Source organism: Colias philodice, chromosome 29, assembly GCF_061535455.1.
Source record: "Colias philodice isolate Cphi_HAF_F1 chromosome 29, ilColPhil1 Martin Lab GWU primary, whole genome shotgun sequence".
NCBI classification, from domain to species: Eukaryota; Metazoa; Arthropoda; class Insecta; order Lepidoptera; family Pieridae; genus Colias; species Colias philodice.
Window position 1 is genome coordinate 4085676 of NC_143114.1, and position 27904 is coordinate 4113579.

The window sequence follows — 27904 nt, forward strand, 5'->3', positions numbered from 1 at the left end:
TTTAAAATAAATCAATACTATCAATAATTGAAACACTTTATTACAAACCATATTCCTTCGTAATTGTTACAATAATTGGTGATTTTTAACAGGCAATTATAATTCGAAAACATTGTTATTTTTTATCGATTTTAGACTCGTTTTTAGACCATTTTCAGTCGCTTGTTAGCGGCTGAACGTTGTGAATATGTTTTTGATATCATTGGTAAGTTACAATTGTTAATATTTACATATTATATTTAGTATTTTATTGCTTTTTATTCATATGCTAACTTATCCGCACGTAAGTGCTAACTCAAAATCATAATATTATTAATTAATAATAAATAATTTTATCTATTTTGTGAGAAAAACAGGAAAAGTTTGAACAATTCGAACCAGTAGTTTCTGAGATTATCTCTACAATCGCGTACAAACATAGGTATAGCTTGTATAGGGCGTATTCAGAAAGAAAGCTTGAAACTTATAAGCGCTTATCGGCGCTTGTCATGTTCATATATTTTCCTGCGCGGGTTACCAGCACTGACAGGAAAATATATGAACATGACAAGCGCCGATAAGCGCTTATAAGTTTCAAGCTTTCTTTCTGAATACGCCCATACGTAGTATATTATTATTAGTCTGTGATATAGCGTTATAATACCTATAAGTAGGTAAATATAATTTGTAAATGTATCAATTATTAACTGTATTATTGTTCACTGGTGGTTACCGTGATAAGCCTTATTTCATTTGATTAATATTATTTAATTTGAAATAAAATTTTTAATTTATATCTATCTAGGATTTAATTTTTTTTCACAGCTATTGTGTCTAGCGACATCTAGCGGTGGCTCTGGTGTAAATTTTGACTTCAACTATCCCAATGTAAGATAAGACAATTTTTTTATTAAATTTAATTAATTAAAAATGGAAACAATTCATTTAAATTGTGATTCAATCAGCTAAATCCATACTTAATATTATAAATGCGAAAGTAACTCTGTCTGTCTGTCTGTAACTCAATCACGCCTAAACTACTGAACCAATTTTCATGAAATTTGGTATGGAGATATTTTGATATCCGAGAAAGGACATAGGCCACTTTTTATCCCGGGAAAATGACGCAATCCCGGAAATCCCACGGGAACGGGAAGTATGCGGGTTTTTCTTTGACTGCGCGGGCGAAGCCGCGGGCGGAAACCTAGAATAATATATAGGTTTTGGTAGGTATATTGTGATCTAGAGCTATGATAAAATTAATAATTGAATTTCTCATAACATAGTTAGTTACGAAACAAAAATTTCCTGAATAAAGTTGAATAATATTAAAAGGCTTTTTAGATCAAAGATGACATATATGACCAACCCGTAAATATGATGGCACCCAAAAAGACGCCACACGAAAAGGTAATTAATTTTCTTAGCTTATAATAATTAATTTGAAGGTAAACGACCACCACGAACCATATAGAGATATGACCCCTGAGGCCCTGAATGTGAAAATGCTCTCTTTTAAGAGCCAGGAGAGGATTGACAATTAGAATAGAGTAGTGTAGTATACTAGGTTCTATTTATATATTTATATATATATATATATATATAGGTCGTATTTCTGTTGTAATTACTCTTATCACTGGCTCGACAACGTACGACTGCCCGTCCCAGTAATAGGCACGTGAGATGCACAGATTATACACATTACACATATACAGATAGGTACCATGTAGGTACCATAGCAATACACACACTGCAAGAAGGGTCACTAAAAGGAAACGGGCTTCCGGCTAACGCCGCTGGTCTTTCTGTGACTGTCAGAATGTGTCAGACGAGTACAATATGGGGGTCTTTAAACGTAGAGTGAACCTTCTAGGGAACCTTCTAGCGCGTACCATCATAGACTACAGCTTAACATCAGGCGAGATTGTGGTCAAGCGCTTCCCTATCGACAATAAAAAAAAAACAATTTAACAGCTGTTATAAATTTCACAATGTGGATGTTTAATTCTGACCTCGACCCGTGACGAGTTATATATATATATATAGATGTTATATATTTGATGTTTTAAAGGTTGCCTTCGAAACCTCGACTACCGAAGATCCCTGGGCACCGTTTGACTTCTCCAAGTTTGACGACTATCTTGCAGGAGCGAGAGATGACTCGGATCGGAATAGAGTGAAAAGAAGAGCTAAGGTAATGCATATTAGTATACGGTCTTAAGATTCTTTAAAACTTAAAATTAACAACAAAGGCCGCGTTCCATCGATACAATGTTAGAATCATTGAAAGTGTTCTACATTGAGATGGTCGTTAATTATCTCAATAGATTTCGCGGGGTGTACCTAAGGCACATTAAAAACGAAAGAGTAGGAGAAATTCTATAGCTGAGGTGGGATCGTGAAAGGCGGTGTCAGGCGTCGCATGTAAATAGAGGATAATTTGAAAAATACACAACACTAAACCTATCGGTCCATCTTCCCATCGCGAAAACTATTGAAGAACTACGAGTTATTCCAAAGTGTAAATTAAACTCGATAAAGTAAAGGATGACATAGGATAGAACATAAGAAGATATATCCAAGAATAACAAACAGACATTATTGTCAACAGAACACAAGAAGCTTCAGCTCGCTCAACGGACCAGTACTTCGCGAACGACCACATCACTACGTTTACCCCGAACCAGTAAAGGACAGAATCATTGAATTCACAACATCAACCAGAAAACCTGGCATCCTGCCAGAAACAATGAACCCCGGTGTCATATTCCGAGTACGAATGTCCGATGCGATACTAAGAATCAAACAGCGCATGTACGAAGACCCCGAACGGCATATAGAAGCTGATATCATATACACGAACCTGATAAAAAAGGTCGTCATGGATGAAATAACGAAGTTCCACAACCTACTACTAATGTATAAGACGGATAAGAGCATTAAAGAGCATTTGGGTGAATGCGGTGGTAGGATTTATAAGTTCATAAGTTATATGACGATAAAGGTGCATATTTATTGTCTGTTTGATGCTCTGTGGATAGATGGTAACCCATATGTTATTGGTGACGAATATTCGGTCACACCAGTCGAAGTGCCCCCGATTTTACAGTGTGACGCGGCGGAATGCAATTCTGTAGTATTCGTCGATTCTATTACTGAACCTAAGGATGTTGAAGAATAAATAATGATGATTTCAATTGTGTTTTATTGTATATTACCTTTTATATCATAAATAAATACATTACAAACAACATTAAGATGACTATTTCTATAAAATATGGCTGGAAATATAATTTACATACTTTTAAAGCTCGCGTAGCGAATAATATTAAAACAATGAAGTCAGAGAATGTCAATTAATTCTGTTTATAGTAATTATTATAATATATCATTTGGTAACATTATCTTGGAACCAAATCAATAACATCATAGTTATATTTCTACACAAAAAAAGTGAAGTCCCGTGTGTGTGTAAAGGGCAGATGCATTATGCATACATCTGTTTCACTGATCGGTTTTCTTTATGGACAAGCACCTACTGATCACCTGATCAGTCTGTGTGTATGACTATAACTTCAACTTTAACTTTACTTTAGCTTTAACTTTAACTTTAACTATAACTATAACTTTAACTATAAATCAAACTCAAAACTCAAACTGAAACATGTATTTATTCAATTAGACTTCTTGAAGCACTTTTGAATCGTCATAACATATTTTTAACATTTACCACCGATTCGGAAAGCATTACTATACATTACTTATATATATTACATTTCAATTTTTATAATATTAAGACGAACCTCAATCATTGGTACAGCATGTAAATCAGCGCTGTTTTTGTGCAGCATTTTGCTGAGGCTGTGTTCATTTGTCTCATTTAATTTTAAGATACATTTTGTATGTAATGTTTTTGGCAATAAACTTTTCTTTTCTATACTATAATATAACTATAACTACTGCTCAAAATACTATACTATGTAAATTTATTTCATCACGCAGCGTCGACGAGGTCGCGGCAGGCGGAAGGGCAGACGTACGACACCAGCTGTAATTGAAGATCATGAGGTAAAGGCTAAATATCTTATTAGACAGATTACTGCTCTACGCAGTTGATAGGTTAAACGTAATTATTTAATACAAGATTCCCGCCCGCGGCTTCGCCCGCGTTTTCAAAGGAAAACCCGCATAGTTCCCGTTCCCGTGGGATTTCCGGGATATTACCTATCCTATGTGTTAATCCAAGTTACCCTCTATATGTGTGCTAAATTTCATTGTAATCGGTGCAGAAGTATTTGCGTGAAAGAGTAACAAACACACACACACATCATCACAAACTTTCGCATTTATAATATTAGTAGGATAGGATAGGATAAGATTAATGACTTGCTAAAGTACCTACTTTAAAAACAGATTTATTAAATGGAGATATCTTGGAATGTATGCAGATTTAAGAGAGTCAATTTTATTTAATCAAATTCGCCCCTGAATGGCTAAAGACGCGGGTTCGAATCCCAGCTCGTGATCGAAATTTTACTATATTTATAAAGCACTAGCTGCGCTCTGCGGTTTCACCTGTGTGGCTCCACTCCTGTTGGTCTTAGCGAGTTGATCCTCGATAAATGGGCTATCTAACACCGAAAGAATTTTCAAATCGGACCAGTGGTTCATGAGATTAGCGCGTTCAAACAAACAAACAAACTATTCAGCTTTATTTCGTATTTTTTATTTAGTATAGATTTGAATGCTATAAAAAACTGAATATCAATATCAAATTCAAATTAAACTTATTTCATTTGATAGGTTATTAAAAATCAATTCGACCATTTCTAATAGAACATCTTCTACCTTCAAATCTTTGTAGTGGTATTTTTATTTCAGTTAAAAAATGTGACCACAACAGAGGTGCCAATAGCTCGCAGAGTGGCCGGTTGGGACACGCAGCAGTTGAAGAGAAGGAAGAAGAAGAAGAAGAGCCCGCACATCAATTATGATACTTATGAACCGCCGTCTAAGGTTGTTTTTCTAATGATAAATTGTACTCGTTGTCATAATTATTTAGTACCAGATAAAAAATAGCCTATTTCTTATTCAGGGTCTTCAGCTGCCTACATGAACATAAAACAAACATATAAACATGAACGTAGCAAATTTCATTGTAAGCGGTTCAGTAGTTTTTACGTGAAAGAATAACAAACATCCATTCATCCATCCATCCTTCGCGTTTATAATATCAGTAGGATTTTAAAATATCGCTACCACGTCGCGAGTTCAAGATCTTTAATATCATTATCATTACATAGTATAAAACAAAGTCGCCTTTTCTATCCCTATGTCCCTTTGTATGCTTAAATCTTTAAAACTAGGCAACGGATTTTGATGTGGTTTTTTTTAATAGATAGAGCGATTCAAGAGGAAGGTTTTAGTATATAATTAATTAGGTTTTAGACAAAGCGGGCGAAGCCGCGGGTGGTAAGCTAGTTATTCATATGTATGCCTTTCATTTTATTATTGCCTATTTCGCTGCAATAAAGAATTTTCATTTCATTTAATTGCAGGATTTCGAGTCTTCCTTCGTAGAGATGCCAAAGGATTTGTACCAAGCCCACCTCAGACCCGGAGTTATCTTTAGAATTCACATGTCCGAAGCAATTCTTAAAATGCAATACAGGAAGTATGTAATACTAGTAGTATAAAAATACCTCAAAAGTTTAAATTAAATTTGTAACATTTATTAAAAAACTAGTTTTCCGTCCACGGCTTCGCCTGCGGACGGATCGAACAATTAACGTTCCTGTAGGATTTCCGGGATAAAACCTATCCTGTATGTTAATCCAAGTTACCCTCTATATGTATGCTAAATTTCATTGTAATCGGTTTAGTAGTATTTGCCTGAAAGAGTAACAAACATTCACACACAAACACATACATCCATCCTCACAAACTTTCGCATTTATAATATTACACAACTTATAAGTTACTCAAGACTCTGTGAACGAATTTGATGATATTTAATATTCTGGCTTTTTCTCCGATTTGATAAGGATATGCCATGTTAAAAATTTGATAAACGGACTAAAAAGTTTTCCAATGTTCTATATTAAATGCTTTATCATTGCTGCATCGATATAACACCAACTTTCTTGACCTTCTTTATTCCAAACTTTAACATAGTATACAGAGAGCAAGTTAGTTATCTTCGAACAAAGGTACATCGCGCCGTTTGTATGTACGCGTAGCGATTGGCCACGCCCCCTGTTCATGTACGTACGCAAGCTTGTTGCACGCACACAACGCCGCTCGGTTACATCTCATGGACCGGTTTCGTGACATGTGACAACGCTTTGCCTCGCAAATTTAGGTACCTTGCGCTCCTAAACGCCAGGAGACGGCCTTCTTGCTCTCTTTATACTATGCTTCTATCCCCAGCTACGGTGAAGACAAAGACGAATCAGTGATAGAAGCAGATGTCGAGTACCTCCGACTCACCAGGAAGGTGATCAACGATGAGATCACCAAGTTTGAAGACCTCAAGTGGCTGATCAGCTGGTTTAATAACCGTAGCGAGTTGATACAGGAACACACTTGTAACACAAGATATTATGCTGTTGGTAAGTTTGCTTTTTTGAAAAATATAGCCCGAAGTCACCCGTAGTACGAGTTAAGGATAAATCATAAAACGCAGCGTGTGAACGCCGCGTGTAAACGCCGCATAAAAGAAACATTTAGAACTCAAGCAAATCAGAACTGATTTGGCTGAAAAATGATGGAAAGTTAGCTTTAACCAGGAGAAGGACACAGTATACTTACTTTATACCTGTAAAATTTTAAATAAAAAATTAACCGGGCCGGAGCCTGCACTGCTGGTAAACGCATGTAGAGTGCGTTTCACGAAAGAGTTCCCCTGCCGTTATGTTGGCTTACCTGACTATCAAAAACGAAAATATTTTTTTTTAATCAAAAATGACAGAGAAAATATTCTCCTTTCTAGGCAGCCGACCCCGTAAGATACGGGATAAGGCTAGGAAGAAAGGAGAATATTTTCTCTGTCATTTTTGATTAAAAAAAAATATTTTCGTTTTTGACAGTCAGGTATGCCAACATAACGGCAGGGGAACTCTTTCGTGAAACGCACTCTACAAACTACCACTAGCATTAGCAAGAAGCATGAACATGGGACATGAGCTACAGGCATAAGCATAAGGCATGAACAATCGGCACGACCATGAGCAGCGTCATTTATTCTCACATATTTGTGAACATTGAATCCTTTAAGCAGTAGACTTTAAACTAGATTTTATCCTTCCAATATGAACTAGAACTAAAAAGTATCTCCATCAGGTATACCACCAACAATGTTCACGCACTCCGAAGAATACATGAAACGCATGTGCCTTTTCGACAACGTGTATATCGACCATATACCCTACGTTATTGGCGAGGATGGCTCCTTACTAGCTAGTGTCGCGCCGCCAGTGTTGCACTGTGATGCCGCTACATGTACTTCGGTACCGTTTATAGACAGGTATGTAGTTAATATAGAAAGATTTACTTAATAAATATTTCAGGACAATTTTCTCTCGGGAACTATTGGTCCGATTTGAAATAAAAATCCGTATTAGATAGATTAGCTCGTTCGAACAAAGAAACAAATCTTTATAATATAATTTTAGCTTTATAATATTAGTATAGTATATAGTATAGATTTAACAATATCAAAAAAGCATATCCGTTATTTAAGCAACAAAATAAATTTCAGATATTCAATAATTCCTATATTTCAGCTTGATGTTCGACGAGCGTTTCGCGCGAACCAACGTTCGCACCGTGACGCGCTGTCAGGCGAGTTGCCGCGCGCACTGCCGGAACGACGCCGACTGCTTGAAGCGCTGCTCCGACCGCTGTATGCGCGCTGACTGACCATAGACAATGTTCTTCACGAGTTTCTGGCGATAGTATGAACTTGGCTACCGTCCATAGCTACGTAGTATTAGAGCGGCCGTACACGGGCAGCTAGAGCAGTTAACGGCTCAGCGAAGTACACGGATTGCTCAGCGGTCGGTCTTTGACTGCTCGAGCTGTCACTACAAACCGCAGTTGACGGCTTGAAGCGGTCGCGACTGCTCGTGCAGTCCGTGTACGGCGATGAATGAATGTCTATAGTTCACCGTGCGGTCGCGGCTTCAAGCCGTCGGTCTCAACTGCTTGAAGCGGTCCGTGTACGGCCGCCCTTAGTATATTATTTAGTGTGAGTCAGGCTTGTGTATGGATGGCACGGGTTATACTATCGAGAGATGCATGTTCTTCTTCTTCTTTTTGTCTTTGGCCTCTATAACGGACAGTAATATAGAATGTTAAATAGATGGCGGTCATTTTGAAAATTTTATCATTTTCGAGTGGTAATATTTATGGAATAAATGATTAAAACTACAACCATGTCTTTCATTTAAAACTCCGTAATTGAAACAAAATTTATAATATTAATTAAAGTTATTAAATATACTGACGGCGTTTTATCGCGTTACAACGCGTTGTGATCACAGTAAAAAAACCGTAACAGGAAATTCGTTTTGATGTTGATGATGATTCCATGTAGATATAGAAATAACTTCACAAATAAAGCTCAATTTTCTGAACAGAAACTTCTTTAGGCGCGTCATGGCAATACCGTCACGTCATGGAGTAAGGCGACGATTTTAAGAAGTTTCACTTCTGACACGTGTGCTTGGCACACATGCTCTTTTCAATTTTTCTAGGTTATTAAATAACTCCGCAAATAAAACTGCAACCGACAACAATCATACATTTTTATTATTATTCGTAAAAAATTTCTCAATAACTGCATTCATCTTCTGCCTTCCCGGCCTTTGTCTCGGAATTATAATATCATGCTGTTTCGACAGATGTCGCTTCCAATGACAGCGCCGCGTGAATTGCGCTTGACATATGTCACATTTATGCCTGAAAAAAAAATTGGTTGTCTGTAAAGTCGGTTTACTGACGATAGTTGAACGTGACACCGTCTTAAGGCCGATTGTGCTTCTTTGTCGCTCGTTCCGCGCTCTCGCTTGCACTTCAAGCCTTACATGGAACGCCTAAGAGCGAGGTAACGCCGCATGAGTCATGTTTTTTCGTGCGTGCAACCGGCTCTATCGAATTACAAGACGTTGTCACGTCAAAAAACCATAGACATAAATTAGACATTTTATACATTCGTCGAAAAAAAGGGCACACTCAGGCAAAAATATTTGGAAATAAGATAATAAAAATTTGAAAAAATTGAAGCCATATGGACATGGAAATAAATAATCAATACTAATATTATTAAACTGAAGAGTTTGTTTATTTGAACGCGCTAATCTCTGGAACTACTGGTCCGATTTGAAAAATTCTTTCAGTAGTGATTCTTTAGATAGCTCATTCATCGAGGAAGGCTATAGGCTATATATCATCACGCTAAGACCAACAGGAGCGGAGCATTGCGGGTGAAACCGCGGAGAACAGCTAGTAGCTGATATATGTCACATTGACGTCTAAAAAATCAATGAAAGTTGGTCCATAGGCAAATAAGAATTTAGAATATTATAAGAGTGAAAGAATTTACAATTACTATGTGAAAAATTAAATTAAAATATCTAGTGACCTCAATAGATATTAATTATTAATAAATTATACATTACTTAATATATAAAAAGAATTCATAAAAAATTCTTCTATCACAATGTTTGTAACCAAACTCCTCCTTTCTAACTTGACCGATTTTGATGAAATTTTTTTAGTTGGGTAGTTGTTGAAACTCACCGTCTAACTGAATTATGTGAATCCGTGTGTCTCTGTAGTTTCGACGAATCATAAAATCTCTTATCGCACATGGTGCAAGCGTATTTGCGTATCTTTTTATGGTGTATTATGATGTGCTGTTTCATATTTGATGATGTTTTGAACGAGCGTGGGCACTCGCTGCACTGGTAGAGTTTTATGTCTGCAATGAATTGAAATAACCAAATTAGAACTCCCCAACAAGAAACAAATTAGAATGTCCCCAAGTGGGGTAAGGGGCAGATGCATTATACATCTGTTTCACTGATCGATTTTCTTTAGGGACAAGTAGGTGATCAGCCTTCTGTGTCCTACCAGACCGAGACATTTTTTTTCTTCGTCTCCACCGGGAATCGAACCCAGGACCCCTCGGTTCTACGCTCACGCGTCAACCACTGTACCAAGGAGGCATTCATTTAATTTTTTTCTCTGTATAAATCACTAATATTAAGAATACTTTAACTGTAAACTATATTTTATTAAGGAAATAAAAGGCAATGTGTTTTATTTAATAATGAATTGAATTAAACAAATTAGAACTACCTATAAACTATATCTACTAATATTATAAATGCGAAAATAATTCTGTCAGTCTGTTCTTCACGCCTAAATCACTGAACTGATTTGGATCAAATTTAGTACAATTGTTAAAAAAAAATGTATTTAGGATCTGAGTAAGGTCATAGAATAGGTTTTAATCTGAAAATCACAAACACGAGAACTATGGCGGTATTGCTTTGACTACGCGGGCGAAGCTGCGGGCGGAAAGCTAGCTAGCTATAAAACTATAAAGTATAAGGATAAATATTATTTTTTGTTTTGTTATGTCATATCAACAAAATCTACTCGATTAGAAACATAATAAAATTACAAAGTCAAATCCAAATATATAGCGCCATCTATCGGAATTTATAAATTTCCGAGTTAATCGTGGCTTCACCCGCGTTTTCAAAGAAATACCCACATAGTTTCCCTTCCTGTGGTGTTACCGGGATAAAAAGTAGCCTATGTCTTATTCTGGGTCTTCAGCTACCTACATACCAAATTTCATTGCAATTGGTTCAGTAGTTCTTGTGTGAAGGAGTAACAAACATCCATCCATCTATTCTCCCAAACTTTGGCATTTATAATATTAAGCAGGAAAGTAGGATTAATCTATACCAATATTATAAAGCTGAAGAGTTTGTTTGTTTGAATGCGCTATTCTCCGAAACTTCTGGTTTTTACCAATTCGAAAAATTCTTTCGGTGTTATATAGCCCATTTATCGAGGAAGGCTATAAGGCTATAATTATATCATCACGCTAAGACCACCAGGAGCGGAGCACTGCGGGTAAAACCGCGCAGCACAGCTAGTATTATATTATATTATTATTCAGCAATGGCTGTCCCAATGCTGGGCAAAGGCCTTATATAAGTAGGATTAATATTTTTTATTCATTATACTAAGTAAAGATATCATAAACGCACCAGAATGTATATACATGTGCTTCTTCAGATCAGACTTGATCGGCGTGCAGTAGGAACAATGCTCGCACTTGTGGCTCGCGGGCGAGTGGAGCCGGGTGTGCGTGTACATAGCCGAGCGGTTCGGGAACACTTTGCCGCAGAACTGAATGATAATAGAGAAAAAAAACAAAAATAAAATAAAAAAAAGACGGGTTGCACTCCGGGAGTGCCGGCAGAAGTGAAAACTTGATTATTAACGTTGAGCATGTTTGATATTTTGGAATGGTATCCGTCTTACGCTTTTTCGATCAGGTCACGTGTCCTGATGCGAGTTTAAGATTTTATACCCATTACAGTAAAAGTGCTCAACGCCGCTAAAGAAGTTTTCACTTCAAAAACAAAAAAAAATGTGTGCATGTACTAGTGTACACACGTAAGAAGTGAAACTTCTTTATGACCTTATTTTTTTAAAAATAATTTACTATATGCAACTTTACAGAAATACGTCGAATCACGCGTGCTAGGGATAAGAAAAAGATGGCAGGTAACGGAAAAATGTTACGCGTAACGAAAAAATGTTACACTAAATTTTTTTCCAATCCCGATAAAGAAGTTTCACTTCAAAAAACATCAGTCCGTTCACGACGTAACCTGACTGGGAGTAAGAGATCTTAATACAGTCCCAGCATTGTACAAAATAAATAAATATTAAAGGACAATATTACACAAATCGACCTAGTCCCACAGTAAGCTCAATTAAGGCGTGTGTTGTGGGTACTAGATGACGATAAATATAATATTTTATAAATACATGTATAGATAACACCCAGACCCAAGAACAAATAATCGAGTTTATCACACAAATATTTGCCCTGACCGGGGATCGAACCCGGGACTGTCGGTAGACCTACTGTTCAGTAGGCAGTTACTTTACAACCGCGTCGTCGTCAAATACCAGCTTTACTCCCGCGGCTTCGCCCGCGTTGTCTAATACTTAAAAAATAGACAAAAAAATTTAATATACCTTTTGAACTACTTTTTTTATTAAAACGGTATGATTAAAGAGAAAGGTTTTAGTACATAATTTATTAGGTTTTATACAAAGCGGACGAAGCCGCGGGCGGAAAGCTAGTATCTAATATATAAAATTACCGTGTCACAATGTTAGTTACCATACTCCTCCAAAATGGCTGGACCAATGAAATTATCTGTGCATCGGGTAGGTCTGAGAATCAGCCAACATCTATTTTCCATACCCTAAGTGATAAGACCGCCTCATTGGTATAGTGGTTGACGCGTGAGCGTAGAACCGAGGGGTACGGGTTCGATTCCCGGTGGAGATGAAGAAATAAAAATGTCTCGGTCTGGTAGGACACAGAAGGCTGATCACCTACTTGTCCCTAAAGAGAATCGATCAGTGAAACAGATGTATGCATAATGCATCTGCCCCTTACCCCACTTGGGGACATGGGACTTCATTTAAGTGATAAGAGTATGGCAGAACCATGTTTGCCGAGACAGCAAACATGGTTCTGTTCTATTTTTATAATAACTAGTGGTCCGCCCCGGCTTCGCCCATGGTACCTACATGTTTAAACTATCTTATCTCTCAAGTTGGATCGAACTGCACATGGTGTGCGAATTTTATTATAATCGGTTAAGTGGTTTAGGAGTCCATTGAGGACAAACATTGTGACACGAGATTTATATATATTAAGATAAATAATAAAATAAATAATGAACTGCCAATCTAACTCACTTCACAAACACATGACGTATCTTTATGGAACTCCTTTTTATGTGCCTCCGACAGTTCTCTCGTTTTAAACGCAATGTTGCATGTTTCGCAAAATAGTCTTCTAAATTTTAACTTCTTTAATTTCCGAGGCTCTGTGTTCTTTTTGCGGTATGACCTCTTTTTAGACGCTATCACTTCTTTGTTTTCACTGTCATGAGAAAAACATTTAAAATTTATTATTTACTAGCGGTCCGCCATTTATTATTTACTAGCTTTCCGCCCGCGGCTTCGCCCGCGTTTTCAAAGAAAAGCCCGTTCCCGTAGGATTTCGGGGATAAAACCTATCCTATGTCCTTTCTAGGGTATCAAAATATCTCTATACCAAATTTCATGCAAATTGGTTCAGTAGTTAAGGCGTGATTGAGTAACAGACAGACAGACAGAGTTACTTTCGCATTTATAATATTAGTATGGACTAGCCGGTAGCTATTATCACAAAATACCGACTGTTTGTAAACGGTGAGATTATACAATTTGCCTGCGACATAATAAAGTTAATTTCATCTCTGAACTATAGGATGAAAGATAAATGCTAAAACTAGTATTCTAGAAGATTTATACTCACTTCAACTTTTTAGATATACTCCGTTTACTCCTCCTCACTTCTGTTCTATCACAAATCTCTCTTTCTTCTTCCGACTCTTCTTTTAAACCATCACTTTTTTCGTCATTTTCTATATTATCAAGTATCGCTATATCTTCATAATCGTCTTTTTCGATTTTAATTTTTAAATAATTCTTCAATCTTTCTTCATTCAATATGCATGTTGTTTTGAAATTGTGTGCAATGGATAGATTTGTGAGGCACATTTCACAGGCAAGATTGGACAGACGTGCATCTTGCTTGAACTGAAAATATTACATTTTATATAAATAACTAGCTGTGTCCTGCGGTTTCACCTGTGTTGTTCTGCTCGTATTTGGTCTTGGTGTGATGATATATAGCCTATAACCTTCCTCGGTAAATGGGCTATCTAACACAGAAATAATTTTTAAATGGGACCAGTAGTTCCTGAGATTAGCGCGTTCAAACAAACAAACTCTTCAGCTTTATAATATAAGTATAGATAAATAAATAAAAAACACTTTATTGCACATACACAAAATACCATTTTAAACCAAAATAATCTTTACTGTACAAATTGGCTGCCTTATAGCTTTGGAGCACATTCATCCAGGCAACCTTGTATAATAACATGTCCTTGTTTTTTTATATATTCTATGGCAAAAGCAATGTTTCATATTGATTTGAATTTGACTGATTTCTGTGCTATAATTTTTACTTTAGAAACAGTTCTCACTAACAAAATTACAAACTGAATTTGATAAACCTGTGTCACCTAAGGTGAAAGATGCGGTTTCGAATCCCGCCTCATGGAAGGTTCTTTTACCTTTAAAAGTTTGTCAGGTCAACCTGCTGTTCCACATATTATGTACATCTTGTATAAATTGTATACTTTCAAGATGTTGTAAGTTGTAAGGTTTCATGCTACTAAGTCCTCACAATGTACTGGCAGACCCCACAGAGCAAGTAATCAGCTAGTTTCTATAAAAAACCCGACCGTATAAAAAAAAAGTAAAATTACTAACCAAAATTCCAGAACAGAATTGAATTTTTTCTACAATATCATTTGATTCACTGTCGAATATATTACACGTCATATTTTGTGTTTCATTTAGACAAATTCTACATGCTTTCTCTAAATTAATATCTGTGTAGTAGTTGTTGTCTTCAACCAATGCCATAGTTATTTTTTATTTTTATTTTTTAATCAGTGAGCGGTAATTTTGAAGCCGGTTAGATTGATTTAATTATTGTGATCCCCTTCTTAGGTATTCATTTAATAGAATTACTTAGAAATAAATACTTAGAACTAAAATAAGTCTTATTGGAATAATTCAAACTTTGTTTTTGAAAGAACACACGTCGTTCAAAATATTGAAACAAAATTGACACAAAAATTACTTGCTCTGTGACACAAAATGTCAAATTATAGGTGTTGTAAGCGCTTGGAGCTTAGTTTTCCCTTCGCAAAAAATCTTAGCACTTGGGAGTGTCAATATATTTAAACTGAATTTTGCACTTATTTTCTTTAAAATTAAATCATGTACCTTTATGATATAAAGTAAATGAAATTAACGCAATCTTTCAGAAACAAAATGTGTTTGATATCAAATGATCATGACGTCCGCGTCAAAATGACTAAGTGCTACGTCGATATTTATTTTCCCTTTTTTCAGATAAAATCTTTCAAATTGGCAACATTTGATTTTTTTTTATGGCATGTGGACCAAGGGCAAAATTAATAAATCTGAAATTGAATTGATAGGTAAATAAAAATAAATAAAAGCAATTAATAAATTTATGTTTTCTATCTAAATCATAAAACAAAATTTAGAAAAATTTAAACCGATTAATGTTTCTCAATTTAACATGAAATGCATAACATAACAACGTCTGTTCGCTACAAGCACTTTATATCATTAGATAATGACTTCTGTGTTAATTCAAAGAAGTCTTTAGGAGTACTTATAGTTACAATAATTATACTTTGCATATTATTATATTGTAGCAATTTATTGAACACTCTTTCAATTTTCTGCATAGCATGATTAGTGACTGCGATCGAGATCTTATCAAAGGTCAATGGTGAACGCAAACGGCCCATGTGGATCTTTTCCGTGGCTTTAAAAATAGATAATATTTTGATTGTTAATTTTAATCACACAATAGCTTGATCCTTGACCTTTTAAACGAGGTGCAAAATTTACTTGAATGACATATTAAAAAGCTATGATTTAAATATAATGTACACACAACTTTTCTGTGAATATACACATTATGTAGAAATAACTTATGTTTTATCTATAGAGAATAATTTATTTTACTTAACAAATACAATATTTTAGATTTCAATAAATTTTGGTGTGCTAGGTACTTTTTTTGTCCAAGTTTGTAAAAAAATAATTAACGCCACACAGAGGCTACCCACTTAGGGTGCACTCACACACATCAGTCACCGTCAAGTCACCGATGACTGATCGGTGACGGTTTGTGTACGTATCCACAAACACCAGTCACCGTCATGTTGTCCGTCAGTCACGTCGCCGGTTTGACTGAATCATTGAACACATACATCAGGTTAGTCAGTGATTAGACGTGTGTCACGCTAGAGAACATGTAGCAATTATTGACGGTAGCACGACGCTGACTGAACTGAGACGTGACGGCACCGGGTGAGTGGGGATAAAAGTATGATACATGTATGGAAAGATTATTTGACGTGCCTGACCGGTGACGTCACTGATAGATTTCGTGCCGGCGACTGTCGTGTGGGAACAGAGTCATACTAGAACTATTGATACATATTTTTTTTTAATCCTGTCCGGTGACGTGCCGTGACGGTGACTGATGTGTGTGAGTGCACCCTAATAGCACCATGCTCTAAGGCTATGTCTGGCTAACGAAAGATGAGACTGGAAAAAGGCGGCAAATTCAAAAAATCAACATATGGCAACTTAGGACAACATACTTAACTTAATACCCACAACAAAATCGATAAAAGTATTTCGCGGATGATTGTGTGTATGCAGCCTAAACATTGAAAACGACAAACGTCATATTATGTGTAGCGGCCTACCGGGAAAGTTGGCTTTCGCTATTATAAATTGGTGTTAAATTAATTAAAACTATCACGAAACTGTTAAATTAAGTGTTGTCTGTGCCTCTTGGACGAACCGGCGATTTGTTAGGTAAGAAAAAAATAAACATTTATAGGTTATATTGTTGAAGCGGCTCGATTTATGATAAAATGTTATCTTCATTGATTATACTTAAGCTATTGTAAATAATTGATTCACAAAGGCAGTACCGAGATTGCGGAATCGTAATCTATTATGTTTTTAAATATATTTGAATAACGTTCCAATAAAAATGTATGATGAAATTTTCTATGCCAATAAGAAATTATTTACATATTTTTTACGTCAAAAGTGGACAAAAATCTGGTAAATTATTAAAAATGAATGTTAATTTAGATAAATATATCGGAAATAAACAATTGTACTAAAATACAACATCAAGATTGAAAGAAATCGGTGATATTTATTTAAGCAGAGTCTATCTGGGTTTGTGAACAAGTGTGATTGGAAGCAGCTCCACTTACACCTTTAAAATCTATCTATACTGATATTATAAAGCTGAAGAGTTTGTTTGTTTGAACGCGCTAATCTCGGGAACTACTGATCAAATTTGAAAAATTCTTTCAGTGTTAGATAGCCCATTTTTATATCATCACGCTAAGACCAAGAGGAGCGGAGCACTGCGGGTAAATCCGCGGGAAACAGCTAGTTCTATATAACTCTTCTTTTATAACTGTAAATAATATTTCATTTTATAGATCCGATTCCAACATTTGGTAATTGATCAGACTAATTATTGAAAAATTTCTTGTTAGTTGTTATTATCACCCCTGTTTATTATTACCCACCCTGACTATATACCTTTTTTCAATAGTGCAAATGTACGTTAAATAATTGATTTTTTATTTAATTTAGAAGTTTAAAGTAATAATCACAAATAAATATTATTTAAATCACATTCTGAATAAATACGCACAAATAAATATGTATTTTGGCACATATATAATATTTTTTAAATTATAATTAAAATATCTGGAGATGACCCATATGAAAAAAAAAACTTAATTATGTACTTATTCATTTTGGCTGAGGGATTTCTAACACTACCATTAGTTATTATAAGGAAGGAAGGAAGAATCAACCACAATATACAGATACAATCAGTAGGGAAACTTAATACAACATGTTCGAAATGGCTCACGTACACAAGCGTGTTTACGAGAATCATAAGGGTATTAACACAATTGACAGATATAAGAATACCCTTACAATTCTCGTAAGGGTTTACCCACATGGCTCCGCTCCTGTTGGTCTCAGGCAGCGTGATGAAATATAGCTTTCCTCGATAAATGGGCTATCTAACACCAAAATAATTTTACAAATCGGACCAGTAGTTCCTGAGATTAGCGCGTTCAAACAAACAAACTCTTCAGCTTTATAATATTAGTATAGACACATATAATGATAATATATTATGCCTCATTTATGGCGCAATATATAGCGGTCCTGTTTGTTTAAATTCTTAATTTTTGTCCATAAAATTATTAATGTAAATTATAATTTAACTGTATTGTAGCTATTACTTTGTATAGATGTAGCTTTCTTATAAGTAAAGTGAGGACCCGTGTCCCCGAGTGGGGTAAGGGGCAGATGATTCAAACTTCATCCAAGCCAGAGATCTTTTTTTTTGGGACAAGTAGGTGATTAGCCTTCTGTGTCCTGCCAGCCGTAGACATTTTTTTTCCTTGTCCCCACCGGGAATCGAACCCAGGAGCCAGTATCTGTCGGTTCTAGCTCACGAGTCAACCACTGTACCAAGGAGGCGGGCAAGCTTTTAATTACTTAGTAGAGGTGTAGCTTTATTATGGTAAAAAATTAAACAAAAATTCATACTCTTAGTTCTTACTCATTATTTAATGATTTTCAGAGTATTTTTTTATCTTTCTTTCTGGTCTAGAGTTGTATATTAATTGTATTATCATATTGTTTTATCACGTTTTAATGTAGTCTGGTTTCTCCTTAATTAGTCTTGTTTACTCAAATATAAAAATACCCACCAAACTTAAAACCCTTATAAAAAATAAAACAATAACTTCTTATCCAAGAACAAGGGCTTTGTAAATACAATAAAACAATTTAATTATTTTTAAAGATATAAACTATATAATAGGAATCTCAAGTTTTGCTAAAAATAACTTAGTTTAAACAAGGAAAGATCATAGATAAACAGTTAAAATGTACACCTTTATTAATTTATTATGTCAATTTATGTAATTATATCATCATCTTTGTAATATAAGTGGGTTTCTTTTAATCATGCTATCTTGCTCTTATAAAAAATTATTCTCTATGTCTATGCATAAATATACTAATATTATAAAGCTGAAGAGTTTGTTTGTTTGAACGCGCTAATCTCAGGAACTACTGCCCGATTTGAAAAATTCTTTTGGAGTTAGATAGCTCATGGGCTCAGCTAGTTACCAATAATGTTTGAAAGTATACCTTCTTCAAAAATTTTGGGAGGTTATTCTTGCGCATATTAATTCTTTTAATAGACGATTTATTAAAATATTATAAAGTTTTTGTGCTAGCTCTAATGTCGCAGAAATTGCTACAACTATACGACAAATTAATAGGACAAACATAAATTTATCCTTATTAAAATAATAATAATATACAAAAACAATCGATTTCCTCAACTTAATTTTACAATAACACAACGTCACACGTAAGTAATTGATGATGCTTTTTCCTGTATAATATTATGTAAAACAATAGCAAATATTCATTCGTTAAAAATTTATTTACAAATCAAATAGTTTAGCGGTTTAAAAGTCGCGTTAATTCATTAGTAGTTCAATTAATAATTAATTAAATTAAATTAAAAATTAAGAAGCTACTTGAGGCCGTATTATGACCTCTTATTTCCAGACAGATTACGCCGTGAATTGAACTGACTGGCAAATTCATATTATGATCGCAATAACCAGCCATGGTTAAATTCATATTATACCATAATTATGCATGGCTGACTGGCTGGTTATTGCACATTGCTGGTTATTGGACTGCTGGTGAAAACAACTTCGAAAATGATAAGAACTTCGATGAATTTTTGCACGAACAATTAAAAAATATCTGTTCGCTATTTATATGTCTAAATAAATAAGTCGTGTTAGTTACAAAACAACTAATAACACAGGAACGGCTGAAAGTATAAATGACTTTTGTCTCCTCTTTTATTGGGTTTTGACTCTTGGATAGGACTTTCGAGAAATTCGCTTTGAAAATAAGAGACGGGTCTCTTGAGCGATAATCTTCTATTCTTTAAATATTTCTCATTTATAAATTATTTGAAACTAAATATAAAATTTTAAATATAACAACATAAAACAAGTCTACCCGGGGAAACCGGGACTACCAACCAGGACAGATTTATAAGCCCCTTTTCAAAGGTTCATATTTGTATTGCTATCGTAATTAAAACTATTCCGTAATTAACCCCGAAAACTTATAACTTATAAAAAAAAATTATATAGCTCATGTGTTATTCTGATGTAGTTTTTTTCATCAAAGAGTAACGAACATACATCCATCCTTCCTCTTCCATCCTTTCGCTTTCATACTAACTATACTATTAGTATAAAGGCGAAAGTTTGTAAAAGGTATTCATACAATTACCCCATATACAATCATTATGGGGTGACAAGAAACGCGGAAGCTGAGATTACGCAACAACATCGGGTCAGTGTGAAACGTCAGCGTCGTATAAACAAGTGGGGTTAGGGTGCACACATCGCAGAGGACGCTCTGTCATTGCTGTGACATTGGCCTTATCTCCGGCCATGAAGTTGGCACGCGTAGGTATGGAATGGGTCACTTTGACGGGAGGAAAATAGGTTAGGGGTTTGGAGTTCAGGGAAAGCGTGTAAAGGTTTACAGGAATGCGAAATTGGAGGACTGAGGGCTTATCTTCGGTGATGAAGTTAGCACGCGTAGGTATGGAAACGGTCACTTTGACGTGAGAAAAATAGGTTAGGGTTCAGGAGTTTAGGAGAAGCGTTTAGGTAGGTTAAGAGTGGGGTGGAAATTGGACGACTTATCTGGCTATAAGGTCACGCACACTAAGGTTAAGCACACTAAAGATGGGTCATCTAAGCGAGAAAAAAATTAGGGCAGGAGCTGGAACAAAAATGAGATTTTCGCGATGAAATTTGATAGTCGGTTTCAGAAATCCCTGATATATGTTTATTAATAGGCCGGATAATCACCTGTAACTACAGTGGCGATGGTGACCATCGAATTGCCTTAAAAAAAAGCGTGTGTGCCGAGTACACGTGGTCGAAGTGAAACGTCTTTAGCAAGATTTAAAGATACCAAAATCGTCGGCTTTCTCCATGACGTGACGGTATTGCCATGATGCAAAACTTGAAATTTTACATCAAAAATGTTCTGTATCAAACTCAATCATTGACTTATTTATCAACTAGACATCGTTTAAAAGCGCTTTTGATTCGTCAAATTAACAGAAGGTTATTATTTGATTAAATACAGAGAAGACCCGGCAGAAATTAGATAATAATGCAAAAATTGTTTAAGCGTTCGGGAGAGAACCTGAAAAGAGTCTACGTTAATAAAATAAGAGGATTAGATAAATAGAAAAACAAACAAATAATGATATTTTTATCATATAATTCTCAGAACAAGGTAGGTATCGAGATGGAATTTCGAAGAAACCCCCTACAATGAAAAAAAAGAATGCAGTACGTCGTGAATTTGTTTTCATTTTACATCAAAGGTCATTCTGAGCAACTTTGAAATTGAAGCTCAAAATATATTTCATCAAATTATTTAATATTGCAAGTATATGACTTACAGTTTGTTCTATTATATCGACGAACTGTTTTGTATGGCCTTACTTTTAACTTAGGGCCGTAAAAATAGGTCATACCTACTTCCGAATTTGTATAAAAAAAATTAGAAATCGTTCAACAAGCCGTTAGCCAACTTAGGTTATAACTTGCGAACTCTACTAATATTATAAAACTGAAGAGTTTGTTTGTTTGAACGTGGTAATCTTTGAAAAATTATTTCGGTGTAAGATAGCCCATTTATCGAGGAAGGCTGTAGGCTATATATCATCACGCTAAGACCAATAGGAGCGCAGCACTGCGGGTAAAACCGCGGAGCACAGCTAGTATTATATAGATGTATTGCTTTTCTAGTCAAACCATTTATAAGACCATCCAATGACGTCAAGGGTCACTCGATACCTCTTATGTTGACCGGGTTAGAAATACGTCTTGAAAGGTTAAAGCTTGAAGGTTATCATCTATTGACCGCTCGTCCCGGCTTCGTTCGGAATCATGCAATTTAAAAACTGAAGAAATATATTATTGTCTCCTGTAGCTTTCTTGCCCACGTGTTTCACTTCAAAAAATATATATAATTGTCACAGTATAAGGAACAGAAATCGATGCAAATTAGAATATACGTCGATACGCTACGTCACCCAAGGATTTTGTTTTGTACGAAATCGCGTGGATGCATTAGTATTCAATAGTAGGTCAGAGAGGGCAACGGGATCGCTTGCCGGGTGTACTAGTGATTTTTTTTAAATACGTTTCTGCGGACGTAGAAGACGTATACTATTGTAAAGCGAAGAGTTTGCTTGGACGCGCTAAACTCAGGATCGACGGGACCGATTTGAAAAATTGTTTCACTGTTAGATAGTCCATTTATCGAGGAAGGCTATAGGCTATAGGCTATATATCATCACGCGAAGACCTATAGGAGCGGAGCAATGCACAGGTATTCCCAGCATACTACCCAGCATACTACCTACCTTGTACCTACTTTTTATCCCGGAAATCCCACGAGAATGGCAACTATCCGAGTTTTTCTATGAACTATGGAAATCTAGATTTTTATTATAAACTAGCGGTCCGCCCCGGCTTCGCCCGTGGTACATATTTCGCAATAAAAGTTAGCCTATGTTCTTTCTCAGGGTCTAAAGATTATCTGTGCCAAATTTCATCAAAATCGGTCCAGTAGTTTATGCGTGAAAACCATACATACATACAAACCTTTCCTCTTTATAATATTAGTATAGATTGACGGTATTTTAACATTACATTAAATTGTATACAAAATCATATATTTCAGATACCACGTAACAATACGTACAGATGCAGATGTTGAGACAACACACGTACATCTGATAAATTACGAACTAGTAATAGCACAGAATAGTAAATAGTACTGGTAAATGGTAATAGTTAGTTTTCATGAATCAATACATTCGTATTTGTGTAAGTGGAGACGTTAATTTAGCAATTATGATTTATGAATATGGTTATATGAATATTTTTTATTGTAACACAAATATGTGGAAGGTTATGATGGTAGTTATTGAATTCATATTCTTGTCTTACACATATAGGACAGCCCCCCTAGTCAAGTGGCTTTCTGTTAGCGTAGCGATGAGATAGATAGATAAAAGAGATGAGATAGATAGATAGATAAAAGTTATCTACAGCTTACGTCAATCTCATACATTCGTAGTCTATTCTATTGAACGCTACGCTAACAGAAAGCCACTTGACTAGGGGGGCAGGACACTCCCCGTTTCGCCCAGGTTAAATCGGTTTAGAAACCAAGAAAACCAATATCACGCAGGAATACAATAGGGTAGGCCTCTTATTACGTATGGTTGCACCAAGAATAGTTATTCAAAAAACCGCTTCCACATTGTCAGAACTAAACCAAATTTAAATGGAATCACAGAAAAGGCATATAATTTAACATGATAATAAAGGAAACAATGCCAGAAAAGAAAAATAAAACGTTCGAATAACCTTTTCTTTTTTTTTTAAGTTGGTTGAAAATAACTCGAGGAAATAAACGAAAGCCTATAATTAACTTTAGAATACTTAGAATTGATCAATACAGCGGAAGGATTGGGTAATAAATGTGATTGAACCATATCGCTATGGTATTTATCACAGAACATATAAAAGAGGTTAGAATGGCAATAATTCGCCGTTCCTATAAGAACCGGTGTCGCCTGTGGGTGTGGCCAAGTCCGCGCAAGTCCGCTTACGCACATATTTGCAATATCAAATCTAGCCAATCATAGCGCCGCGCGATCACGCGATTTAAAATGGAACGAATCATACGCATGATGATGATGTGAGCAGTGCTCATATCCTTGGCGCGTCTGCCCCGCCTACAATGCCTTTCTAACCTCTTTTATATGTTCTGTGGTATTTATTGTGTTGTGAATCTTAAAGATAAGGTGAAAATATTAATGAAATTATATCAGTGATAACGGAATGTTAATTAATGGCTAATTACTCAGATTATTTGTTATTGAGATACCGATAGATATGCAAACAAAAGTTATTTATATCTACCCAATGATATTATATATATTGTATCTACCATCATACCATATTTAATTACTGTAGGGCACTGCGGCCTGATTTACTTTCTGAATTGAATCTGAAGAGTTTGTTTGTTTGAATGCACTTATCTCAGGAACTACTGGTCCCATTTAAAAATAATTTAGGTATTAGATAGCCCATTTATCGAGGAAGACTATAGGCAATATATCATCACGCTAAGACCAGCAGGAGTGGAGCAATGCGGCTATAACCGCGGGGCACAGCTAGTTATAGCCGCAGCTAGATACATATACGGAAGCATATCACATTAAATATGAAATGTTTGTATAGGCACCGAGAATTACGACTTAACGGGACCTTCTAGAAAGTTTTAAATAAAATAAGATTTTTCAGAAATAGATCGCGACCTGATAGTGTTAAAAAGTGACAAAATTGAAAGGAAACAAAATTGTCCAAGTTTGGGTAAATCCCTATATCTTAACATAACATCTTGTCAGATAAGTTGTCAAATGTCACATTTTGTGACACTCGCTTGCCTACTTGATTCGTAGATAGAGGTGTTTTTGTTATTTTTAGGGCCGATTTTTCAATGCTTGGATAAAACTTATACGTCCAATAAAGTATTACACGATAATATTAAAATGTCAAATACGGGCAATTAGAATACGTTTTTAAAATGGTAGTTTTATACATTATTCGACGAATAAGTTTTATCCAAGCATTGAAAAATCGGCCCTTAATAATAAATTTCCTTACTGGCTTATCTTTCGATTATCCATTTATAATAATATGAAATTACACTTTAATTTAATTAATGAATCGTCTATCGTTTGTGAATTGATCAGATTATTGCGAAACAAACAAGAGATTGCTGATTTTCAATTATTATTAGATACGACGATTTGCTTAAATAACAAAGAAAGGTAAATAACATAAGGAAAATGTATATCTATAACTAGATGACCGGGCAAGTGTTGTTATAACAGTATACTTACCTTTACCAAATAGGGGTATCACTACATATTTACTTAATATTATAAAGCTGAAAAGTTTGTTTGTTTGAACGCGCTAATCTCAGAAATCACTCGTTCGATTTGAACAATTCTTTAGGTGTAAGAGCGGGGGCACACGATGCGTTGCGGCGGCGGTGCGGCGCCGGAGCGGTGTCGCTGCGTCGTCTTACATAGAAATATCTGTGGCATGTTACACGATGCGCTCCGGCGCCGCACCGGACTTGTAACCACCAAGACGAGGCGGGGAGGGGTGAATGCGGTGCGACGTCGGAGCGGCACCGCTCAGTTGTTTTGCGTCACAAGGAAGGACACGCTGTGCAACGCTGCTACGACGCCGCTGCGACAGAACAACGTTACGGCGCCGCACCACTCGTGTGCCCACTGACACGGTGAAATCTTTGCGGTGCGGCGCCGCAACGCATCGTGTGCCTGTGCCCTTAGGTAGCTCATTTATCGAGGAAGGCTATAGGCTATATATCATCACGCTAAGACCAACATGAGCGGAGCAATAAGGGTAAAACCGCGGGGCACGGTAGTTTATCTATAACTAGATGACCGGGTAAATGTTGTTCTACCAGGACACTTTAGTCACTAAGGGGTTAACTACATGTATAAAGCAAAGTTGCTGTAGCTGCCTATCTGTCCCTATGTAAGCTTAGCTGTAAAAGTACGCAACGAATTTTGATGCGGTTTTTTTTAATATAGAGGATGGTTCTCGAGGAAGGTTTTAGTATATTATGTAAGCCGTGGAAGAATAGTACTATATAGTTTAGGTCCTATCCTACAGAGTATAAACAATAATTTCGTCATGTACCAAACCCTTTTGGTAATAACTAATAAAAGTTGTGAAATCGGTGGCCTCGGAATTTAATGTACACAAAAGAATCTGTTGTCATGGAAGTTAGAAGAGCAATTATTATTACATGCCTATATTATCATAGTAAACAAAAGTATGATAACGTATCTATTTTTTACTATGAGTTTGTTTGCGTTAATCTCGATGTATTAGGATTAATATTGCGACATTTCTTGTAATAGGAAGCTAAAAGAGCCTTTAGAATCTTGTCGAATTTTGACCATTGAAGAGTGTAGGTCGGTCTATATCGGTAAATAGCCTACATTTTTATTTATGACTAGCTGTGACACGCGGTTTTACCCGCATTGCTCCGCTCCTGTTGGTCTTAGCGTGATGATATAAAGCATATAGCCTTCCTCGATAAATGGGCTATCTAATACAAAGAATTTTCAAATTAGACCAGTAGTTCCTGAGATTAGCGCGTTCAAACAAACACACTCTTCATCTTTATAATATTTGTAAAGATTTTGCTAAATGCAGTTAACCTCTTCAGTAGTTGTCTCCTACATATTTACAGGTAGATTCTCCTCTTTAATTTTGTTTATCTGTCCCCTGACAATTCTCCGCTCCGAACTGTCGTGGTAAGGACTAGGATTGACATTAAATAAATTGGAATATGTAGTTATGGTTGGCTATGTAGGTCAGTAGCTTTCTTTTGCCAAAAGAGTTTTCCTGATCGGTAAATTTGTATTGAATGTCATCCAAATTTGCAAAAATACCAAAGTATATCTTGTTACCAATGTAGGATATTAACCAAAACTTCCATAAACATGTTATCTATATTTTTATTCACATAGCTACTTTCCTTGACCTTGGTGTACAAGGGGCCTTCTTCAAGTATAAATTTATCGTCATATCGCTAACCAAGTTGAAGGTCGCGATGTTTTCGATAGAAAATCTAATAGCTAATTATTGAAATATTTATTGACTTTATCATTTGATACTACTTTTATTATTAGTAAGTAAGTTTGGATGGGATTCTGTTAGTTGATAGGCCATATAACAAGATCTATATCTGCTAAAGATCTGTATCTGCTAAAGATATCTGGATGCGATTTATTATTGAGATTATTGGCAATGACACGAGGCTTGATTTGACTTTATACCCGGATATGAGAGCGAGCAAAGCCGCTGTCCAGCGCTAGTCACTTCATAGTATACAGCAAAGTTGCTTCCCGTGTCTGTCTGTCTGTATGTATGTATGCTTAGATCTTTCAAACTACTCAACGGATTTCGATGAGTTTTTCTTTAATAGATAGAGTGGTTCTTGAGGAAGGTGTAAGTACATAATTTGTTAAGTTCTCTACAAAGCGGCCCAAGCTGCGTGGGGAAATCTAGTTTACTCATAAAAGCAACGGTACACACAAGAATAACTCGGTCAGAGAGTTCATATTATCGTATCCCGTATGAATAATATTTGACTTTGAAATACGCAATCCAGTCAATTATATAATGGCGCAAATATTTTTTCGATCTTTAAACCGTTTATCAGCGGCCGATCCGCTAAGTGACGGCCGGCTGGGCTGGATATGATTTAACAATAACCTGTAGGCTGATAGGTCATTAGTCATATTCGGGTGGAGATAAGCGCGCCGCGTGCATTGACATCGACGTCCACCTGTCGAGTGGCAGGAGCGTGGTCGTCGGTCGAATCGAACGACCATTTACAAAATTCATGCGCTCGCGCAGTTTTGCGTGTCATACCGCCGATCGCGTCAGTCGCCCGCCCGCAGCCGCAGAGAGCGGTCGTGTTAGTTTGCTCGCTCGCGTGTGAAACGTGATTTTTTTACAAATTGGGATTGAGATAGCGTACAACGCTTTACTTGGTGTGAGTTTCGATTGAATTTTACATATGATTACGCTGTGTACTATATGTAATATGTATTCACGATAACGTTACTATGTTCATAATTTATGCAAATATTTTAGCGTTGATTATAATGTTA

At 35.9% G+C, this 27904-nt stretch overlaps 3 protein-coding genes and 1 long non-coding RNA gene across 5 annotated transcripts in view; 3 read left to right on the plus strand and 1 right to left on the minus strand.

Annotated features, from left to right (window-relative positions):
- Positions 1 to 806: 806 nt before the first annotated feature.
- Positions 807 to 8392, plus strand: LOC149475902 (uncharacterized). Its single transcript, XM_089712615.1, has 9 exons — positions 807 to 867; positions 1324 to 1389; positions 2051 to 2173; positions 3982 to 4047; positions 4861 to 4995; positions 5538 to 5653; positions 6409 to 6590; positions 7321 to 7504; positions 7764 to 8392. The coding sequence occupies exons 2-9, from the start codon at positions 1357 to 1359 to the stop codon at positions 7897 to 7899; spliced, it is 975 nt and encodes a 324-aa protein (XP_089568741.1). The 5' UTR covers positions 807 to 867; positions 1324 to 1356; the 3' UTR covers positions 7900 to 8392.
- A 380-nt stretch (positions 8393 to 8772) lies between these two features.
- Positions 8773 to 14975, minus strand: LOC149475903 (uncharacterized). The gene is made up of 6 exons (XM_089713114.1): positions 14635 to 14975; positions 13610 to 13893; positions 13006 to 13192; positions 11268 to 11409; positions 9781 to 9961; positions 8773 to 8940 (listed from the first exon to the last, which is right to left on the minus strand). The coding sequence occupies exons 1-6, from the start codon at positions 14788 to 14790 to the stop codon at positions 8778 to 8780; spliced, it is 1113 nt and encodes a 370-aa protein (XP_089569240.1). The 5' UTR covers positions 14791 to 14975; the 3' UTR covers positions 8773 to 8777.
- A 1665-nt stretch (positions 14976 to 16640) lies between these two features.
- The window catches only part of ATPCL (ATP-citrate synthase), a 62243-nt gene continuing 50979 nt past the window's right edge, over positions 16641 to 27904 (plus strand). The window contains exon 1 of one of the 2 annotated variants that reach the window (XM_089712775.1): positions 16641 to 16797. The gene's annotated coding sequence lies outside the window, so the exon portion shown is untranslated. Of the gene's footprint in view, positions 16798 to 27627; positions 27787 to 27904 lie in introns of those variants that run through there. The other variant, XM_089712774.1, reaches the window with a different exon arrangement.
- The window catches only part of LOC149475905 (uncharacterized), a 65624-nt gene continuing 62940 nt past the window's right edge, over positions 25221 to 27904 (plus strand). Inside the window, exon 1 of the long non-coding RNA XR_016317948.1 lies at positions 25221 to 25543. This is a non-coding gene — a long non-coding RNA (uncharacterized LOC149475905). The remainder of the gene's footprint in view (positions 25544 to 27904) is intronic.

Bases quoted from the DNA above. Each gene is read 5' to 3' on its own strand.
- LOC149475902 (XM_089712615.1), top strand. From the start codon at position 1,357: ATGATGGCACCCAAAAAGACGCCACACGAAAAG. The intron at 4,048-4,860 runs GTAAAGGCTAAA...TTTTTATTTCAG, and splicing joins CTGTAATTGAAGATCATGAG to TTAAAAAATGTGACCACAAC. The intron at 4,996-5,537 runs GTTGTTTTTCTA...ATTTAATTGCAG, and splicing joins CTTATGAACCGCCGTCTAAG to GATTTCGAGTCTTCCTTCGT.
- LOC149475903 (XM_089713114.1), bottom strand. From the start codon at position 14,790: ATGGCATTGGTTGAAGACAACAACTACTACACAGATATTAATTTAGAG. The intron at 13,894-14,634 runs GTTAGTAATTTT...TAATATTTTCAG, and splicing joins AATTCTGTTCTGGAATTTTG to TTCAAGCAAGATGCACGTCT. The intron at 9,962-11,267 runs GTGCGTTTATGA...AATTCATTGCAG, and splicing joins GCACATGTATATACATTCTG to ACATAAAACTCTACCAGTGC.